Raw genomic sequence first — 21,123 nt, 5'->3', positions numbered from 1 at the left:
ACACTCATCTCGCTTTATTGGCTGAGGGAGCCGGCGTACAGCTTCCGGGTCATGTGGCCAGCATAACTAAGCCGCTTCTGGCGAACCAGAACAGTGCACAGAAACACCGTTTACCTTCCCGCCAGAGCGGTACCTATTTATCTACTTGTGCTTTTGAACTGCTAGGTTGGCAGGAGCAGGGACTGAGCAACGGGAGCTCACCCCGTCACGGGGATTTGAACTGCCGACCTTCTGATCAGCAAGTCCTAGGCTCTGTGGTTTAACCCACAGTGCCACCCGCGTCCAATAATAAACTAAGGGGTCTCTAAACATGGACATAAGGGACGCAGGTGGCGCTGTGGGTAAAAGCCTCAGCGCCTAGGGCTTGCCGATCGAAAGGTCAGCGGTTCGAATCCCTGCGGCGGGGTGCGCTCCCGTCGTTCGGTCCCAGCGCCTGCCAACCTAGCAGTTCGAAAGCACCCCTGGGTGCAAGTAGATAAATAGGGACCGCTTACTAGCGGGAAGGTAAACGGCGTTTCCGTGTGCGGCTCTGGCTCGCCAGAGCAGCGATGTCACGCTGGCCACGTGACCCGGAAGTGTCTCCGGACAGCGCTGGCCCCTGGCCTCTTAAGTGAGATGGGCGCACAACCCCAGAGTCTGTCAAGACTGGCCCGTACGGGCAGGGGTACCTTTACCTTTACCTTAAACATGGACATAGCCAGGATTTGGGGGGGGGGCAGGTATTATGTCAGGGGGGGGGGTTAGAACAAAGTTATTTGTGACACAATTGGTCAATTAGTTAAACCTTTTTATTTACTTATTTTATTTGGGGGGGGCAGCTGCCCCCCTGCCCCCCTCTTCCTACGCCCATGTCTCTAAGCATATAAGAATCATAGCTGTCAACTTACAGATTTGAAAATAAGGGACCAGCAGCCTCAAAAATAAGGGATCAGTAGCCAAAATTAGGGATTTTCAGAGCACAGGTATGTTCAATTTCTGAGCCCCTCTGAGCCAAAGGCAGAAAGCCCAGCCAGCAGCCAAACGAAGCCTCAAGCGGTGGTTCCCACAGCGCAGCAACCCGGCAAAGGGGATGCAGCAAGGAAAACCACCGTCATCTCTCCGCTGGGAAGCACTGAGTAAAGGCGAGTGCCCAGGCAACGCGGCCGATTTGATCAGCACAAGGAATGCAAGCTCCACCCCCCAGTCGCTCTTAGACTCCTTATTGGGTGAGCAACGCAGCCAAGCAACACAGTTGGAGCCTCCCTCCTCCCTAGCCGGCAGGGAGGGAGGGAGAGGAGCTGCTTCCTTTTAAACCCGGGAAATTTAAGGGACATCATCAATAAGGGGCAGCAGCGAGACATGGCTCTGGGATAAGGGACTTTCCCGCCAAATAAGGGACGGTTGACAGCTATGATAAGAATACCAGACTTCAAAAAGTACACGTAAAAAAAGATCTCCATCACCACAGTTGAGTAAGGCTTGTATTCCAATTCTCTCTTCATAATCCCAAGTAGCCTGAGCTAAAAACATCAATCTCTTCACATTTTAAAACAAGCAACTGCTCACAGCAGAACTCTGCAACTGAAGATGGACATTCTTCATGCATTAACAACTCATTACTAACCTTTGCTAATGACTGAGCCTCAGGGCAAGCAAGAGCCTGACAAGAGATAAGAGCTTGTTCTAATGCTGTTGCAATTAACTGGATTTCAGTTACTCTGGAAAGATGAAGGCATTGTTTACAAAACAAAGCACGAGACTTCTGGCAGGAAGCCTTTCTCCATTTTGGGTGGAAGTATTGCAAGCAATTTACACAACCGTGGAAGTTTATGCCACAGGAGGGTTTTTTTTAGTCTTTAAGGTGCCATAAGACTCTTTGCTGTTTTTACTGCAAGCTACTCCTCTGGAAATAAGCCACAGATGTAATCTGAAAGCTGATGAAGCCCCACATGCTCCTGGAAACGATGCCTTATGAGGAACGGCTAAGGGAGCTGGGCATGTTTAGCCTGGAGAAGAGGCGGTTAAGGGGTGATATGATAAAGGTAAAGGTAAAGGTACCCCTGCCCGTACGGGCCAGTCTTGACAGACTCTGGGGTTGTGCGCCCATCTCACTTAAGAGGCCAGGGGCCAGCGCTGTCCGGAGACACTTCCGGGTCACGTGGCCAGCGTGACATCGCTGCTCTGGCGAGCCAGAGCCGCACACGGAAACGCCGTTTACCTTCCCGCTGGTAAGCGGCCCCTATTTATCTACTTGCACCCGGAGGTGCTTTCGAACTGCTAGGTTGGCAGGCGCTGGGACCGAGCAGCGGGAGCGCACCCCGCCGCAGGGATTCGAACCGCCGACCTTTCGATCGGCAAGTCCTAGGCGCTGAGGCTTTAACCCACAGCGCCACCTGCGTCCTTGGGTGATATGATAGCCATGTTCAAATATATAAAAGGATGTCACATAGAGGAGGGAGAAAGGTGGTTTTCTGCTGCTCCAGAGAAGCGGACACGGAGCAATGGATCCAAACTACAAGAAAGAAGATTCCACCTAAACATTAGGAAGAACTTCCTGACAGTAAGAGCTGCTCAACAGTGGAATTTGCTGCCAAGGAGTGTGGTGGAGTCTCCTTCTTTGGAGGTCTTTAAGCAGAGGCTTGACAACCATATGTCAGGAGTGCTCTGATGGTGTTTCCTGCTTGGCAGGGGGTTGGACTCGATGGCCCTTGTGGTCTCTTCCAACTCTATGATTCTATGATTCTATTTTTAAGGGGTAGGTTCACATGAGACCATGCTACAAATCGAGGGCTGGAAACTTATCACTTGGGTCATGTAGTACTCCCTTGAACAGATTAATTATCTGGAAATTTGAACCAGATATAAACATCTGAAAATGAACTTATAGTTCCTGAAAAGGCATTTTCTAAAATGTAATTGATAAGGCAGAGGTGGAAAAGGCAGAAGTTGTTTTGAGTTTGTAGGTGAACGAGAGAAGCAGGTTCTGGGTTGCTAATGTTGTTTTGTGACTACTTCTACTTACTTGCAGACGAACTAAGTATCAAACACACACCATTAAGTTTCCAGTGCCCTGTGCTTCAAAAAGAAACAAACCTTGTAAAATGCAAAAGTTCTTAGAAAGGGAAAACACAAAAGAACATTTAAATATAAATAATATTTACATTTATATATATAAGTAATATTTTAATTTTGGGAGGCTTGCTTATTGGTGCATGGTACTAACACACAGTTAGTAAAGGGAGTATGATAAACAGGTTTTCTAGATATGGTATTGTAGAATGTGAGTTTGAAGTTGAGCAGGGGTTGCCACCCTATAAGGAAGAGGGGGGACATTTTGAATTTTGAGGATGCTGGGGGTTCCAGTCACAAAATAGCTGCATTGGGGGCATGGCATAACACTAAATTAGAGGGAACACAATCATGGTGAAACTTTCCCCTTAACTATTTCTTTATGAAAAAGGCTTACCTATTGAGTTTTTGCCTATAAAGTGAGGCAACAAGCATTAAAGGGGAGGTGGGAAACAACAGCTCTTTGGGACCCCAGGGATTTCTACTGCCTGGTGTCTAAACAACTCACATCAATATGAAACCACTGGTAGGGTCAGGAGAATCTGTGCAAGATCTGGATCATTGTCTGGGTAACATGGTAGACAATGAGGGTGAATGAACTGAACTGGAACTCTGTGAATGTGGAGGCACTATGGGTTGGTGGCTCCCATGTCTGGGAGATTGGCTTGTTCTGGGTGGGATTTCACTCCCTCTGAAATAACAAGTTCAGAGTTTGAGGGTACTCCTTGATCCATCTTTGTCCTTGGAGGCTCAGGTTGCCTCAATGGTTAGAAGTATCTTTTACCAGCAGTATATAAATTGTTATAAACGAAGAAACATTTTAAGCACCCCAGAAAAAGCCACCCACAAAACATTAAACATTTTAGATCACTTTACTATGCAACAAAAAGTTGCAATTTGAATGCTAACTTGCAATTATATAAGACAGTACTGTAAAACATTAGTTTCTCTATACCAAGATATAAATTTAATGAGCAATCCTGTTCATGTTTATTCAGAGGAAAGCCTGTGTGTAATAGACAAGACAAACATGCGCAGGATTGCAATCTAAAATGCAGGCATTTTGGCTTAATATTTTATTGTTTTGTCAAGAAAATACATCATAAGTTATCCTAGTTTAATATCAACGTGAGCTATAATATAATACCTGTACCTATGTAAACTAAAACAATGCAGTGCTCTAGACTTAAAGAACACTGAATTACAAATGCATAGCCAAGATTCATTTAGACATCCATTACTAGGACTACTCTCATCTTGATCACCATTGTAGAGAAGATGTAAACTTCAGCTCTACAAAACAAGTGCTTTTGTATTTAACTTTTAAAAGGTGGAGGAGGTGAAACATATCCAAAGACCTAGAAAGAGATGTGGCTCACAAGAATAGATCAAGCATCCTCTTTCCTCTACTGACCAATCATTTGAGGAACTCAAAAGCAGAGCATACCAGCATGGTTATTCATCAACAATAATAGATCTAAATTCATTAGTTTTTCTGATCACCTTTTGAAGCCATCCCAGTAGATTCAATAATTTTGCACTGTGTAGAGTAATCTAAATGGGTAAATGCAAAATTATCCACCTGCTAAGATTTCCAAGTAGGGATCAACCAAGTTTTCCTGAGTATTTTGAAATATGCATTTTCAGTGGAGAATTTCTTTCTACTTAAAAAGTAAACACAAAGTCCTATTTTCAGAGGCCTATGCAGAAAGACCTAAGATGTAAGCCACAAGGTCCAAGGAAGCTAGCAAATCTTAATGGGGAAGACCATGACCCAAAGGATCTAGTTTTTGGATGTATCTGTTTCACATACAGCTGCCTATAACACAGAGTATGGGAGTTTCAAAAATATCTGTGGTGTGGCACAGAGATCAGATGTTCAAAGAAAAGTCAAACACTCCCCTGGGCTAGTGCAAGCCTCTTAGGTAATCTTAAAAAGTCTTTGGAACCAAGCCTAGGAAAGGATGCAGACCTTGAGCTTAGGTAAAGGTAAAGGTACCCCTGCCCGTACGGGCCAGTCTTGACAGACTCTGGGGTTGTGCGCCCATCTCACTTAAGAGGCCAGGGGCTAGCGCTGTCCGGAGACACTTCCGGGTCACGTGGCCAGCGTGACATCGCTGCTCTGGCGAGCCAGAGCCGCACACGGAAACGCCGTTTACCTTCCCGCTGGTAAGCGGCCCCTATTTATCTACTTGCACCCGGAGGTGCTTTCGAACTGCTAGGTTGGCAGGCGCTGGGACCGAGCAGCGGGAGCGCACCCCGCCGCAGGGATTCGAACCGCCGCAAGTCCTAGGCGCTGAGGCTTTAACCCACAGTGCCACCTGCGTCCCTCGACCTTGAGCTTACTTCATAGTAAAAAAGAAGAAGCCTAGAAATGCTTCCTTTTCCATATGCAGTTGAAACTCCTCTCCATCCTATCCCTCTGTCATACTCATTTTCTATATGAACAGTTGAAAAAGAAGACTATTCATTCATGCAATTCCCATACCTTCAATCTGAAATGAGAATAGTCCAGTAACAGCTGCAAAATGCACCTTGGCTCATTGTGTAGCTCAACACTTAGCAGTTGAAATCATATGTGGGGGTAATATTTATCTTTATATATCAAAACAGGTTTTATGTTTCAGAAGGAAGTCAGACACTTTTTCATTACAAGCTCATTCACTTGAATCTTAACTGCCCTAATTTGAAAAGAACGGCGTTCATAATCACAGAATGTGGTGTTCCTCTTTCCCAGTCCCTTGCCCTCCTTGAGTTGGGGGACCTGTGGGAATGGTAAAAGGGGCTGCAGATGGAAGGAGGAGTTGGCATAAATTGTTCACTCAGGTGTGCAATTTTGGATGCTAGGCATTGTGAATATATGTCCACATTAAAAATATCATGTCTTAAACTTCCAAGCTAATAACCATTGCTAACATACATTTTTTACATATAAATTTGAAATATTAAATGAATTTACAACCTCTCCAAAGGGAGCCAGGGGCATATATAAATAATACAATTTAATTAAAACAATTTAAAACAGCACTATAATGTATGGAAGAATGCAGTTAAAGCCAGCAGCATAAAAACTTCAGAAAACTATCAACCAAAGCCTGGATAAATAAGGAAGCATTACATATGGCCCAGATGCAGGTGAAAAGGGAGATTGCCTGTTTTCTGTTAGGGGGGGTTTATAAAAAACATCAGCAATGTAAAGTATGGGGGAAAGATTTTTGTTCAGCAGCAATCAAATTATACAGACCAGTACATTTTTTGCTGAGTTCTGAGAATTCATTTCTGACCCTTTAGTACAGCCTAAACCAGAGATTGTAGAAAGCTAGAAACTGATGGCTTTGCTAGACTCTCTTACAACACATAGTATTAATTTGAAACTGAAATCATTTTTCAGAAGTCAACAGTGTTTAATGGGGGAGGGCTGGGAAGGATAGTTAGATTCCTAGAGGATATTGGTATAGTCTCTGTGCTGTATGGAGAGTAAGAAACAAAGCAGGGATAATTTAAAAACAAAGAAAAGGGCACAAAAGTGAGAATTTCAGCCTCCAAAGCTACTAGAGAATCTTTAACACTGCATTGCAACATGAGACAGTAAAAAGAATAGTACACCAAAATTCAACAGCTGCCCATCCATCTTGAGAAAAATGTTTCTAAATACCGTGGACTAACTTTTTAGATTTAGTATTTATTGGGGCTGTTGAAAATAAATTGTATATTTAAACTATGGCTTTAATCACTGGTTATTCTCTTTTATGAATGCCAATTATTAACTGTTTGTGGGCTGAAAGAAGCAGTATGATGTTTAGTCCTCAATATCTTTTTGACTACCTTATGTTAAAACTACCATGGTCATCATTGGTAGGAATTTCTCAATTTTTATTTTCTTGATTTTAGCCTTTAGTTGCAATAACAGTTTGTCTTATAGCGTTATTACTGTGCTGACTAATGTCACACTGTACAATTCATTATGCTATAGTTATGCTTCCTGCTCATCCTGCATGCTTCCTAAAGTTCAGCTGTTGCATTAAAAACTGCATCTCCTTGGTATTAGTACATCCTGGATTTTTCTATTATTATAAAACAGAGGATATTTAAATATGAATGATTACATGTGATTAACCATTTACTGGGTAATAAACAGTACATGATATTGATGCTCTAAATCAATATGGAAACATTTACATAGCCAAAAAATATAATTTACCTAAGCAAATCTTCAGGAATACACACAGAAACCAAGTGGGGGGGGGGATCAGGGGAAAAGAAGTCATCTGATCTGCTAAACCTACAGCACACGACATCATAATTTTGATTCTCTTCTGCCACCTGCACCACAGCAGCATTCGGTGTTTGCGTTTTAAAACCACCATCTGAAACAAGAGTACGTTGAAAGAGAACCCAAAACTAAGGACACCAGTCCCAAAAATAAACTAAAACATGCATATATTAATAAAAATAGGCCTTTTAATTTTATATAGGGGTGGATATCCGTGTTAGTTGATAAGACCAGCCTAAAGTATTATATTCGCCGTAGTTTTGTATCCGTAGGCCAAAGGACTTTTTGTTGTTTGCACGTTATTGGGTTTTTTTTTTAAGTGTAGCAAGTTGCGTTTGGGTTATCCAGCGACTGACTCAGAGCAGGTGCGTGATTGGCGCCCCCTAACGACTGTACAGTCCTAATTCCTCATCTTCAACCCTCACAAGAGCGTCCTAGACCACCGATAAAAAGACGGGCTTTGCACGAATTAAGTGTGTTTAAAAAAAGATGGGACTGGGTTCCTGCTTATTTCCTGAACACTGGCTAAGGCAGCCTGCATTTCACCCCTCCACAAATACGCGAATACACCACACGGCTGATTTTTCTATCCACTCCAGCTGCTACGACACTGGAGCCAGAAGCCTACCCGGATTCCTCCCACAGCGGACCCCACCGACAGCACCGATGTCCATCTTTATTTCTGAAACGCAACCTGTTCAACCAACGCGGAAAATAAAAGGGCTCCCCCCCCCCTTCTCTTATCCTCCCGCCACAGCCGCTTTATTCTCATTCCATCTTGCGATGGAAGAGCAAAGAAGCCTAATGGGGAGCAGAGAGAGAGAGAGAGAGATACGGGCTGCAGCAGAGAGACGAATAACGCTGCACACGCCACGGTTTCCCAAAAGGAAGAGAGAGAGAGAGAGAGAGAGGCGCGCATGGCTGCTCAAGCCATCCAACAGCAGCAACCCCGCATTTTCTCCGACACCCCCGACACCATCCCCAAAACGCCATTTTCTGACAAAGAATCAAGTTGGGCTCGCCGAGACACACACACACACACACACACACAGACACAGAGCGCCTCAAAAGTGCAAGGCGGAGGCAAGGCGCGCAACAGGGAATACGCATCAACGCCGCCAACTACCCCGCCCCCGCACTGGGAATTGTCATTATTCTACCTCGGGAGAGGCAACATCCCCTCCCCACCGACCACCCCAGCGCGCCGCGGGGCGGGGGGGGGGGTAGGGAAGAGAAGGAGCGGGGCCCGAAGGAGAAGTGCCCCGGCGGCACCTACCCACGCCGTATTTTTCCTCCTCCGTCGGGGTCCACATGCTGCCGCCCCCGCCGGGTGCGCTCCTGCAGCCGGCTGCCCCCTGCCAGAGCGGCGGCGGCGGCGGCGGCGCTCCGGAGCCGCGGTGCTCATGGGCGAGCGGTGGCGGCTTCTCCTGGTGTGCCCGGGGACGCTGCTCCGCACAGCCCCCCGGGCACCGCGGCTGGGGCGGCGGCGACGTCTTCCCGTCTTCCCACAGGCCAGGCAGGTGCGCGGGGCGGCTGCAGGCGGAGGAGGGCGAGGGGAAGCAGAAGCGCCTCTTCCCTGGAGAGGCAGCGGCAGAGTCCTCAGCGCAGGGCTCTCTCTCCCCCACCCCGCTCTCAGGTCGGCTCTCCTCCGCCTTTAATCCAGGGCGGCCCTTTCCCTTCTCCCGGCCTCCCCTTCTGAATAAGGCACCGGCAGTCCCTCCGCCGCCTCCTCAGCTGCCTCCGCCGCTGCTGTTGTTGTCGCCACCGCCGCCGCCGCCGCCGTAGCTGCTGAAGGGCTCGCGCGCCCACCCACTTGCCAGGCGGGCGCATGCGCGGATGCTTTCGGTGCCAGCCTTCCCGCGCGGCCTCGGCCAGCCTCTCCTCAGGTACCTGCTGGCGAGGAGAGGAGCGGGAGGGAGGGCGCGCGAGGGCGCCTTCCCCGAAGAAGCGCTTCTGCCTCGGAGGCACCGACGACGCCACCGTGAGGTAAGCTGGCGGCCGGGTGAACCGTTAAAAATCTATTGCCCTCCCTTCACAGACATCATATGCACAAGACTTCGTCTCCTTATGTACTGTACAAGCGAGCCAATGGAACACAGATTTGGGGAGGCGGGGGAGGAAAGAGAAATTAATTCAGGACATTTGTTTGTCGTGGCAAATCCTTAGATTGCAAAAGTTGGCGGGGCTTTCCTTAAATGTCACTCTAGGTGATAGCAATGCATCTTTTAAACCCTTGTGGGGAAATGCTGCGCAGCACAATTACCTGAATTTCCAGGCTGGCCCTAAGAGGAATAAAAGGAAAAGGGTCTCTTCGACAGGGCGGGAAGGGGTAAAACTACTTGCCTGAGGTGCTGTGGCAGCACAGGTGCCACTGGCATAGCCAGTGAAAACACCCTCTGTGTGTGATAGAGCGAAACTCACCAACCAATGTCTAGAGAGAAACTGGGCACTCACAGTGGACTGCCACTGAACAGAGTGCCAGCGCAGCGCTTAGTGTCTGGCATAAGAGCATAGCTGCTGGCATAGCAATGAACAGAGTATGGTTTGGAATAGCAGCATCTGGAATATATGGACAGAACAACAGCAGGCGCAACAAGAAGAGGAGTTCATAATACAGTGTGTGGAATGGGGCTTGGATGAAATGACAAGGTCAGATGTGAAAGAATGGCTAATCTAGAATAAAATTGTGGGAACTGATGAAGAATGCATGAGTAGTATTAAGTGTAATGAAAGCATCTGGAGTGGAACCTCAGTGTGGTTGAGGGAATATGAGGAGCAATGATGGTTTGTAGAGTGACTCATAGGATTTTCAATGGTGCTGCCATGGTAAAGCTTATCTAGAAAACCATTATATTGGAGTTCTGAAATGGAATCCGAGAAAAATAGCAGGATATATACGGTGGACTAACATTTGAATGGTAATTTCCAGTGTGATATGATTGTTGAATGTCAGCGTTTGTAGAGTGGTGATGCCTATGAAATAATGGACATCTTTTTTGGAAGAATGACATCTGGGCTTATAACAACATAATGAAATGTCAGGATCCAGAAGAGGGTGACAATAGAGTGGTAGGCTGTAGATTGGAAGAGCAGGGATATGACTGGATGTAGAATAAGGCAAATGATGACAGGATCTACAGTGGATTAATAAATTATAGTGTAGAAACAGTGTCATCAAGGGTGAAATTCTATGGCACCAAGTGGGATAACAGTGGAATAATAATAGCATCTGTAATTGAAATTACAGGCATTCTGTAGTATCCTACCACACAAGAAGAATTGGGGTTCAGGATTCCTTAATCTGGGTTTTTAGATTATGGATTGTGTTTTTCTAATAATAAATGTTTTTTTTAAAAAAAGTAGTGGCAACATGCTGATATATAATGACATGCCCTCATCTCCAGCTTTCTGATTCCAAAAACTTGCCAAATTGGTCTGCTGGAATATCTACACTGCCTGCCATCCAATCTACACACAGTTATTATGACTGTACATAAAGCTTGACTTTATGAGGAAAATCTGCAGTTCTGTAAATCAATAGCCATAGTCATAAATAAAATAAAATATACAGTATTTAAACATCAAATAAACAGGGTCAGGAAGCCTTAATTCCTTGTCACCAAAATGTTCTTTGTTCCTGTTACCGCTTCCTACCTTGCCAATACAGCTCTCTCATATAATGCACATTATTTTTCAAGCTCCATACATTGTGCACCATCTAACTAGAAATAAAACAAAAACAGGTGCAGTGGAAGAAGGAACACCTAGAATTTTCCATCGACACTCATAATATATTTTATAAATGCCTGGCACTGAACTGGCCCAGGCCCAGTCACTAGTCTGTTCCACTAACAGTGGACCTTTAATAGAATAAAACAGCAATAGTAGACTCCTACCCTCTTTTTCAGAGTGCTCTAAATGTTGAAGGATGACATCCATTAAGCCTGAGCCTATGAATGTTTTCTTTATCAAAAGTAAGGCCTACTGAGTTCAGTGGAATTTACTCCCTTATAACAGTTCTTCGGATTGCAGCCTTAATCTTTTGGAAGCTGTGTCAAGCTCTAACAGTGATTTCTGAGTGCAATGCCACCAGCACCAGAGTTATTTTCTCTGCAGATGTGTATGTTTCAGAAACATAAGGAGTGGCCTAGCAAAGGAGCTAGAGGACCTTTAACTGTGGTCATCAGTCAGACAAGATAAGGCTTGTTGTTTGCATTAATAACTGCACAAATGTGATTAAGGTGGCCAAGTCTGCTGACGATACTAAATTGTTTAGGCTCATTAAAACAAAGAGAGATTGTGAAGAGCTCCAAAAGGACATCTCAAAAATGAGTGACTGCGCAGTAGATATAATAATAATAATAATAATAATAATAATAATAATAATTTATTATTTATACCCCGCCCATCTGGCTGGGCCTCCCCAGCCACTCTGGGCGGCTTCCATAGAAACCAAAAATACAGTAAAATATCACACGTTTAAAACTTCCCTGAACAGGGCTGCCTTAAGATGTCTTCTGAATGTCAGTTGTTTATCGCTTTGACATCTGCTGGAAGGGCGTTCCACAGGGTGGGTGCCACTACCGAGAAGGCCCTCTGCCTGGTTCCCTGTAGCTTTGCTTCTCACAATGAGGGAACCGCCAGAAGGCCCTCGGCGTCCGGGCAGAATGATGGGGGTGGAGACGCTCCTTCAGGTATACTGGACCGAGGCCATTTAGGGCTTTAAAGGTCAGCACCAACACTTTGAATTGTGCTCGGAAACATACTGGGAGCCAATGTAGGTCTTTCAAGACCGGTGTTATATGGTCTTGGCGGCCACCTCCAGTCACCAGTCTAGCTGCCGCATTCTGGATTAGTTGTAGTTTCCGAGTCACCTTCAAAGGTAGCCCCACGTAGAGTGCATTGCAGTAGTCCAAGCGGGAGATAACCAGAGCATGCACCACTCTGGCGAGACAGTCCGCAGGCAGATAGGGTCTCAGCCTACGTACCAGATGGAGCTGGTAAACAGCTGCCCTGGACACAGATTTGACCTGTGCCTCCATGGACAGCTGTGAGTCCAAAATGACTCCCAGGCTGCGCACCTGGTCCTTCAGGGGCACAGTTATCCCATTCAGGACCAGGGAATCCTCCACACCTGCCCACCTCCTGTCCCCCCAAAACAGTACTTCTGTCTTGTCAGGATTCAACCTCAATCTGTTAGCCGCCATCCATCCTCCAACCGCCTCCAGACACTCACACAGGTCCTTCACTGCCTTCACTGGTTCTGATTTAAAAGAGAGGTAGAGCTGGGTATCATGCGCATACTGATGAACACCCAGCCCAAACCTCCTGATGGCAAATGCCTGATGGCAAATGCAAGTGTAAACAATGCATGTCAGGGCAAAAAAATCTGTTTCACATATACACACATGGGATCTCAAAGGATGGTGATTGACCAGGTATGAGACCTTGGGATCATAATGGATAGCTTCATGAAGATGTTGATCTTGTGTATGGCAGTTGTGGAAAAAAAGTAAATTCCATGCTAAGGATCATTATGAAAGGGATTGAAATAAAACTATTGATATCATAATGCCATTATACACATCTATGGTGTGAACACATTTGTAATACTGTGTACCATTCTGGTAATCTCACCTCAAAAAGAATATTGTAGAGTTGGAAAAGGTTCAGAAAAGAGGAACCAAAATGATCAACGAGATAGAGCAACTCCCCTTTGAGGAAAAGTTGCAGCATTTGGAACTTTGTAAAAAGAGGTGACAAGATAGAAGTTTATTTCATTGTGTGTGCCATGGAGAAGATGGATAGAGAAAAGTTTATATCCTCATAACTCTAGAACTTGTTGAAATGCTGAATGTTGAAAGATTCAGGGCAGGTAAAAGAAAGTGCTTCTTCGCACAGCATAGAGTTAAACTATGGAACTCACTCCCACGGGAGGTAGTGGTGGCCACCAAATTGAATGACTTTAAAAGAGGAATGGCCAAATTAATTGATGTTAAATCTATCACTGGCTGCTAGCCATGATGACTATGCTCTGCCTCCACAGTCAGAGGTGGTATGCTTCTGAACTAGTTGCTAGAAACAGCAGGAGGTGAGAGTGCTCTTGTGCTCAGCTCTTGCTAGTGGGTTTCCCACAGGTATCTGGTTGATTACTGTGAGAAGAGGATGCTGGATTTGTTGGGGCTGGTGCCTGATAGAGAAAGGCTCTTCTTGCGTTAACTTTTTTTTGGTGTTATCTATAATCTTTAGAGCTTTCACATTATTACACTTGTTATGTGGTGTGGTGCCAGTGTGGTGTAGTGATTAATAGCGGTAGTCTCGTAATCTGGGGAACCGGGTTCGCGTCTCCGCTCCTTCACATGCAGCTGCTGGGTGACCGTGGGCTAGTCACACTTCTCTGAAGTCTCTCAGCCCCACTCACCTCACAGAGTGTTTGTTGTGGGGGAGGAAGGGAAAGGAGAATGTTAGCCGCTTTGAGACTCCTTAGGGTAGTGGTAAAGCGGGATATCAAATCCAAACTCTTCTTCTTCTAGCCTGCTCTTAAGCTCTAGTAAATGCAGTTCTTAAATTATGAGAGAAAGGGTATGGGACCCTTTAATGAAATCCAAAAGGCCAGACCCTACACCACCCCTGGCACCCCTGTATTTTAGCCACTGATTAGAGTCAAAGCTTTTGATGAATAATTGGTTTGGGTCTGATCCAAAGATCTTGTATCATTGATCAGTTGTTGAGAGGGGATGTGTGGATCCATTCTTCTGTCCCTGATTATCAACACTTCCAGAGCTGAAAGTGATGAGTCAGTTCAGAGCAGCTCTCAAAGTTTGGCATAAAATCACCATCACCATTATCATCTAGTTGCTCTCATCATGGGTCAGATTTGCTGAGAATTTTTACTAGGTCAGCAGCAATATTTTTGGCCTCCTAGTGTGCCATCTTTTAACAGCAACAAAAAAAATAAAGTCTTGCATACCAAAGGAGAATTATAAAGGATGCCAATATCAGAAAAATTGATGGAGATGGAAAAACATAGCATGCTAGTGAAGCAAGGGGAAAGCATTGTTCCTGAGAATGGCTTTCATCCCACACAAAGGCAGTTGTGAAGATGGGCCTCCCATCTGTCCCTGACACAACATAAAGAGGAGTATGAAGTGGATCTCAAAGTTCAGGTAATGTTTATGTAGTTATTGAAATAACATTAAACTGCATAATCCAGATGTTGTGTAAAAGACCACACAGTGGCCTGCTCAGAGGTTAAGTGTGGGCAGCAGGTCAGACAGTAAGACAAATCCTTGAAGCTCCCTGCTAGTTCTTCATGTGCAGACCAATACAGTCAAATAATAACAAACCCACAGCCATTCAGTACTGCTGATAGAAACAAGAAAATAAAAAAATATGATTTCAGCCAATGCCTGCTGGTTTCAGACTAGCAACCAGCAGGGTTGTTTGTTTGTTTTGCACTGTAGCTTCTGAGCTAACTCATTGTGAATAAAAAAGATGCATGCGAAGTTTATTTAAGCAATGGGAATTTCAGCAGCAGAGTCCATATAGCTTTATTATAAGTATAATTATGTAAATGTGTTTAGGATTGACTAAGGCACATAAGTGTTTTTACTCACTCCAGATTTTACCACTCTCACACCTTTGAGTGCAATCCAGGGTCTGAAGAAAGTTGGGCAAAGAAATAGAAATAAGTATAGAAATAACTAATTGTGGCTAGACACCATTATTCCCTGTGCCTTTTTACTGCTGCTGCTGTTCTCCTAGGTGACTTCAGCATCAACTGAATCACACTGGATGCTTGATAGATCAAAGTGACCTCCAACAAGGACTTGACATCTTCCTTCTCTTTATCCCTGCCAGGGTTGCTATTTGCAACCATGGTGTTAAATCTACATTTGTCAAGATACTCCAACTTGTTGAATAGAACTCCAATAACACCCAGAATAGTTATTGATCCTTGAGCTTACTCAAGAATACAAGGCTATTCATACATAGAGCGCTACTCACGAACAGTGTTTTTGTCAATCTTGCTTACGATTTTCTTCCATTTGCAACTAATACCAAATATGAAATAAGCATGTTTGAATTCTATTACAAAACTTCTATTAAACAGTGTTATTTCTCAACTATGCCTGTACTTTCTGAAATATAAAAGCTTTTTTGCAGTATTACATTGGATACAGAGGGCAGAAATAGAATCATCTGGAGGCTGTTTTGCCCATCCCACCCATTAGGCACTCATTTGAGAGCTATTTTGTCCAGAGGCTGATGTGGGGAGGACAGAAGTGGAATCACCTGGAAAATACATTATTTCAAACATGTAAAATGCAAATAAGAATTGCAACGAGACTTTTTGCTACATTGATCATTAAGCAATATGAACCAGATGTGGAAAAATTTCAATCCCCTAACTTTGGTATTCTGATACCAGTCGTTAACACCAATCGTGAAAATGCTTAACCATGCACTTATTGATTTAACTGGGCTTGTGCATAAATAGATGGGGTGTGTGTTATAATGTTGGCTTTTAAATTCTCCTTATTACAGAAAAGACCAATTATGCATCCTCTAATAAGTGTTTTATTTTAATGCTAATTCTAGTTTCATCTTTGACCCCTTTATACCAGATAGCATATTGATAGATATAGATTAGATACTTTGTTATTTATATTTAATTAAGTTGCATTTAATACTGTACCACAACAGTATATTCTCTAATTTATTGTATAAGGATTATACTCATTATATATCTACTTTTACTAAATTCTGTAACATTTTTTTCCCATTTTGAATACTGTAAAATTTGCTCAGTAGTTATTTTAGAAACCCAATTTAGATACATATACTATATCCCCCCAGCATATATGTTCTGCATTTATATAATGAACAGAATGAAGGGTACAGAGCTCAATGAGGTTGCTGTGGAAACCTATTCTGAATCTTTGTGCTGTGCTATGTCCTATATCATTTAGATTTGAAATGCAGTCCAGTTTAGTAGATCTGCTGAAAAGTGCAAGATCCCATATTTGTGCAGAATTGACTTTAATTAATATGGTTCTACTGTAATCAACCAAATTTTCTAAGACACTGAATTTTAAAAAATATTTTGTTGCTATTACCAAGTTTGAGCAAATTAGTACTTATTTCTTAATTAAAGAAAGATTTGGATATTAATAACTTTCCGCCATTCTGTAAAGATACTTCACGCTCTGGCAAGCCTCTGGTATTTTGCTCATTCCTTCATTTCAGCTAACAAGGTTCAGAATTGACAAAGGAATATTTGTTTTGGTTTTCTCACTGCCCACTATTTGCTCTCATCAGCTGTTTTGTCCAAGCCTTCATGGAGTTCAGTCTTACTGTCAGCCTGATGAAGACACTCCATGTAGCACCATTGGTGCCCACATGCTTGAGGTGATAGGCAATTTTGTTTACCTGGACTCCTCCATAACCAGCAACCTCCCCACAACTCTGAGATGGACAAGCATATTGGCAAGGGAGCTATGGCTTGCCTCTCTGAAAGGGTATGGGATAATGTTATGCTAATGACGAATACCAAGATGAAGGTCAGGCTTGCGGCTGAGATGTGAGGAAGTTAACCTGCCAGGAGCAACACCTCAATGCCTTCCACATGCACAGTGTCAGGAAGATTTTGGGCATCACGTGGCAGGACAACCTCTCAAAGATGTGCTCTCCCAAGCCCATATCCCCAGCATGTTCACACTTTCTTAGTGATGTCTAAGCTTCCTTGGTCATGTCCACATAATGAAAGATGGCAGGATCCCAAAGATGTGCTCCATGAGGAGCTGGCTTCAGGCACCAGGCCCATTGGTGGACTGACTCTGCATTACAAAGATGTCTGCAAACATGACATGAAGCTTGGCAACATTAACCTCACTGTGTGGGAATCTCTTGCAGATGACCACAGTGCCTGGAGACAGTCAGTCAAGTTGTGTATCCACAGCAGTGACCAGAGAAGGAATGATTGCTGGGAGGATCGCAGAGAGAAGAAACACCATGGTCCACCTGCGTCAACACAACCAGACACCTTCATATGTCCCAGTTGCAACGAAGCATGACTCTCCCGTATTGGTGTCTACAGCCACAGTAGGCACTGTAACTCTCCAACAGTTTTACCCAAAGGCACACTCTTCCTGAGACAGACATATGCCAGTCAACTCTTTGTTCTTCTGAAAGGCTGCACTTCCTTAATATTTATTTAATTTAAAACAAGAATTTTGGGATTGATTTCAGATTTCTGAGAATACAAACAAACTTGAGTTCTAGAATGTCCTTTGCTTATAGTTCCAACACTACCTTCTACCACTTAAAATAGTGTGTATTGTAAAGATGCCACCACCAATGCAATTTCCATGTCTCAGAGGGCTGGATCACATCAGTATCGGTGCCACTGAATTTATTCCACATTGATTTAGTAGTGTGCCACACATGTGAATCATAGCAGGGAATACAGAAAATAAATTTTATTTTCAGCACAAAATCAAGCAATCTCCAGGCACTAGTAGCTGTGTAATATAGGATTTTGCTATTTAGAGACATGGTGTTGAACTGTACTGTAAAGATGCAGCAGGTGTATTGAATTTTGCAGTGGATGCAAAGGTCACATAAAAATATTTTCTCATTTTTGTGCTGTCACTTGTGCCTCTCTCTTTCACATGTTAGTCACAGCAGTCTTGCTCCTAAATTAAATATTCCATGGTAGTTATTTTTAGATAAATTCTTCATTATCCTGGCTAGTACCCTGAATGTAGAAGCAAAACCATTCTCTAAGACCCTAGACTACCAAAATAAAACTGTTAGCTGTATAAATAATTTGTGTACCAATTTCACCAGCTCTCACAGAAATTATAGAAAAGAAAAGCAGCATAGAGCTCTTTGCAATAATTATTTTCAGGGTAAAACCACAAGGAGCTGTCCCTGGTGCTGGTGTGCACTAAGTTACTAGTGACTTCACCGAATATGTAACAAACCAATGCTGTGTATGTTAATTCTGCTACTTTGATGGAAATGGAACAAACAAACAAATAAGAGCAACGCATAATCTAATTGGGCAGAACCTTTAGGAAATTCTTATGTATTCCTGGGATCAGATATAGGCCTTCTGTGTTGCTACATACAAAATATTAATAAATGAGCAAAAACATATTTTCCTGCAATAGTAAAAAAACCATGTTATTATTTGAAAAAGGCGTGTCTTTATATTATGTGAAATGTGGCTGATTTTTTTAAAAGAAGCTTACTATTATCTTGATACGATAATTGGCTCCTTCAAAATTTATTGATTGGCTTGATTGATCAAGAGCACTGATTTAAGCAGCATGTGGCCACCATTGGATCCAACCTTCCTTTTTGAATCCTGCACATAGTGACTAATAGGAATTAAAATATATTTAAAGCATCCAAGGCCAAGATAAAGCCCATATGGAATATAATTAATGGCATCCAATTAACCCATCATACTTAGTCATGACTGACTTAAGTATTGATTTCTACTTTGATTAGGCCAGATGTGGAGGTTAAATGATTATGTCCATTTTAAAAATTTGTTAATATTGTATTTAGTGGATGATGAAGAAAATGAGGTGGGGTTGTTGTTGTTTTTACATATTTTCTAAAATTCAAAATTAAGGGTTGTCCTGTTCCTGCCAGAAGGTTTGCTTGCACAACAGAACTTCCACTGCCTCTCTCATCTTTCCCCTTTCATCCCTTGAGCCCCCTCCCTAAACATGCTTCAGAAGGTTGGAGAAACCCCCAGAACAGATTTGGGGTGTGCTTGGGGGAGGAAAGGGAAGTTCCATTTCATCAGAGCAAATTCTTGTGTGAAAAACAAAACCCAAAACTTCCACTGCTGCAGTAGTTTGTATTTGAGTGAAATCTTTTATTATCAAAGATATCTACAATTTGATTCAGATGCACCTATAGTAAATAACTACTCTATCAACAGAAGGAGATAGTATGTCACAACAGTGCAGCCTCAGCAGTAATTAGGCATCAAAACATTTAGATGACCCCTGAACTAAAAACTGGAAATTTGGTATAGACCTATAATCAGCTAATCTGTAGTCTTGAAATAAGAAAGTTCTGTAAGAATTAAAGACATTTCTGCTGTGGAACAGCAAGAATTCCCAAATATTCTGAATCACTTGATGATTCTATTGAGGGAAAACAACCCGGATTGAAAATGACTACTACAAAATAATAATTCTGCACTTTGAAGTTGAAACAGATGTTGTAAATGAATGTAACAATACCTCCTGCAGGGCCATTTTACACTTAGATCCCACTATCCGAATGCAATATGTTATCAGCAAATCATTAGTTAGGTGAGCATTTGCATTACAAGTCAACAATTTCCATTGAATCCTACAGGGAAATTTCTAATGCGTTCCTGACCACAGAGTTTTGACCTCAAAATGATGAAAAAACCCAGGAAATCCTCAAACCTTGCAAAAGGCAAGCAAAGAAGGAAAGAATGCTCTCTTATTTGTCCAATCTCTCCCCCTTCCCCCTCCTCCTGCAATGGTTTCTGGCGAAATGGTTGCCACGGACCAGCAAAATGCAAAAAGGTAAGGCTTGTTTAAAGTTGCTTGTTTACAGTGCTACACACAGGTCCAGCTGTTTGGATATTTCAATCTGCAGAGTGTATGGATTGCTTGTGTTTAGATAGGTGAATTGTCCTATAATGAGCGTTTGGATAGTGGGACCCACGTATATGAATTTGTCTTACTCAGGGATGGCCCACTGAAGGACATTTTCAGTAGAGGTAATACTGGGTGAGAGTTCCTTTGGGATAGGCAAATAAAGCAAATGGCACTGGGATAATTGGGAGGATTGTAGAATAGATAGGAAAGAAGAAATGGGCACTAGAGCTTCTGGAGAGATCTAGAAACTAGTGATGAAAGAGACTGTGCTGTAGGGTAATACTTCAGTCTTTTACTGGTCATTCAGTCCAGGTTCTCTGTCACAGGCTCTACGAGTGTTTCAGGTTTTGCTGTACTGTTAAATCAATAAGAGTTTGGAGAATGAAAATGTAGCGGTTGTTACCCTAATTATGGTGGGATATATTTTAGCAATCCATCAATATAGTGGTGTGTAGAGAGGCCATAAAACAAAACTTGAAGTGGATTTTGGAGTTCTGCTCATGTGGAAATACCTGAGGGATCTAAAGTGAATCCAAAGGTCTTTTGATAACGCTGGAGGAACTTCACTAGTCTATGAGAAGCATACATCTCTTCCCTCCATTTGTTGGAGAGTCAGCTTTTGAAGATAACCTCTTACAGAGATAGCTTTCCCTGGTGCAAATGCAGGGTGCTGAGTCTTTCCCCCCACCCTGACACTGTTTTCCCCCCAGTTGGCCTCTGAGACTTGAAGTAATTTCTGGAAGGGGGGGAAATGGCTGGGAGAAACATGGGCAGGGGTTCAGCTCAGCACCTTCTGCCTCCCCATGCTGCCCCTCAACACATGCTCCCATTCACTGTATGTATAAGAATTTTGTACAGTCTGTGGTCTGTTGTAGAGACTGTACCATAATGACTACCTCGCCTCTCAGAACAGTTCCAGAAAGTATTTGCACATACCCATCACCCAGAACTTGCACACAGCCTTTGCTGATCCCTGTGCTGATGTCTACTTCCCCAGATGGCACATTTGGATAAGGGTCACCAGTGCGTCCACAGAAGCCTGTCCTCTTACTCACAGGGTCCCCCCACTACCTTTACAGAAATTAGGCTTGAAAGAAGCATTCAATTGTAGTAAGTAGAATGGGTTGTGTTTGGTTGTAGGAT

The 21,123-nt window shown here is 43.4% G+C and overlaps 2 protein-coding genes across 10 annotated transcripts in view; one reads left to right on the top strand and one right to left on the bottom strand.

Annotated features, from left to right (window-relative positions):
• The window catches only part of DOCK3 (dedicator of cytokinesis 3), a 151,491-nt gene extending 142,447 nt beyond the window's left edge, over nt 1–9,044 (bottom strand). For 8 of the 9 annotated variants that reach the window (XM_079964389.1, XM_079964385.1, XM_079964390.1 and 5 more), the window contains exon 1: nt 8,598–8,702. In XM_079964389.1, the coding sequence (XP_079820515.1) occupies nt 8,598–8,634 (37 nt within the window). In that variant the 5' untranslated portion in view covers nt 8,635–8,702. Of the gene's footprint in view, nt 1–8,597 lie in introns of all 9 variants that reach the window. The other variant, XM_079964392.1, reaches the window with a different exon arrangement.
• Nucleotides 9,044–21,123, top strand: part of LOC307209419 (uncharacterized protein) — a 104,702-nt gene continuing 92,622 nt past the window's right edge. Inside the window, exon 1 of the mRNA XM_079964478.1 lies at nt 9,044–9,307. Within this exon, the coding sequence (XP_079820604.1) occupies nt 9,150–9,307 (158 nt within the window). The 5' untranslated portion in view covers nt 9,044–9,149. The remainder of the gene's footprint in view (nt 9,308–21,123) is intronic.

The sequence above is a fragment of the Podarcis cretensis genome, assembly GCF_951804945.1.
Source record: "Podarcis cretensis genome assembly, chromosome: 2".
NCBI lineage: Eukaryota > Metazoa > Chordata > Lepidosauria > Squamata > Lacertidae > Podarcis > Podarcis cretensis.
Note: the sequence above shows the minus strand (reverse complement) of the source record. Positions and strands in the feature narration are given on the sequence as shown.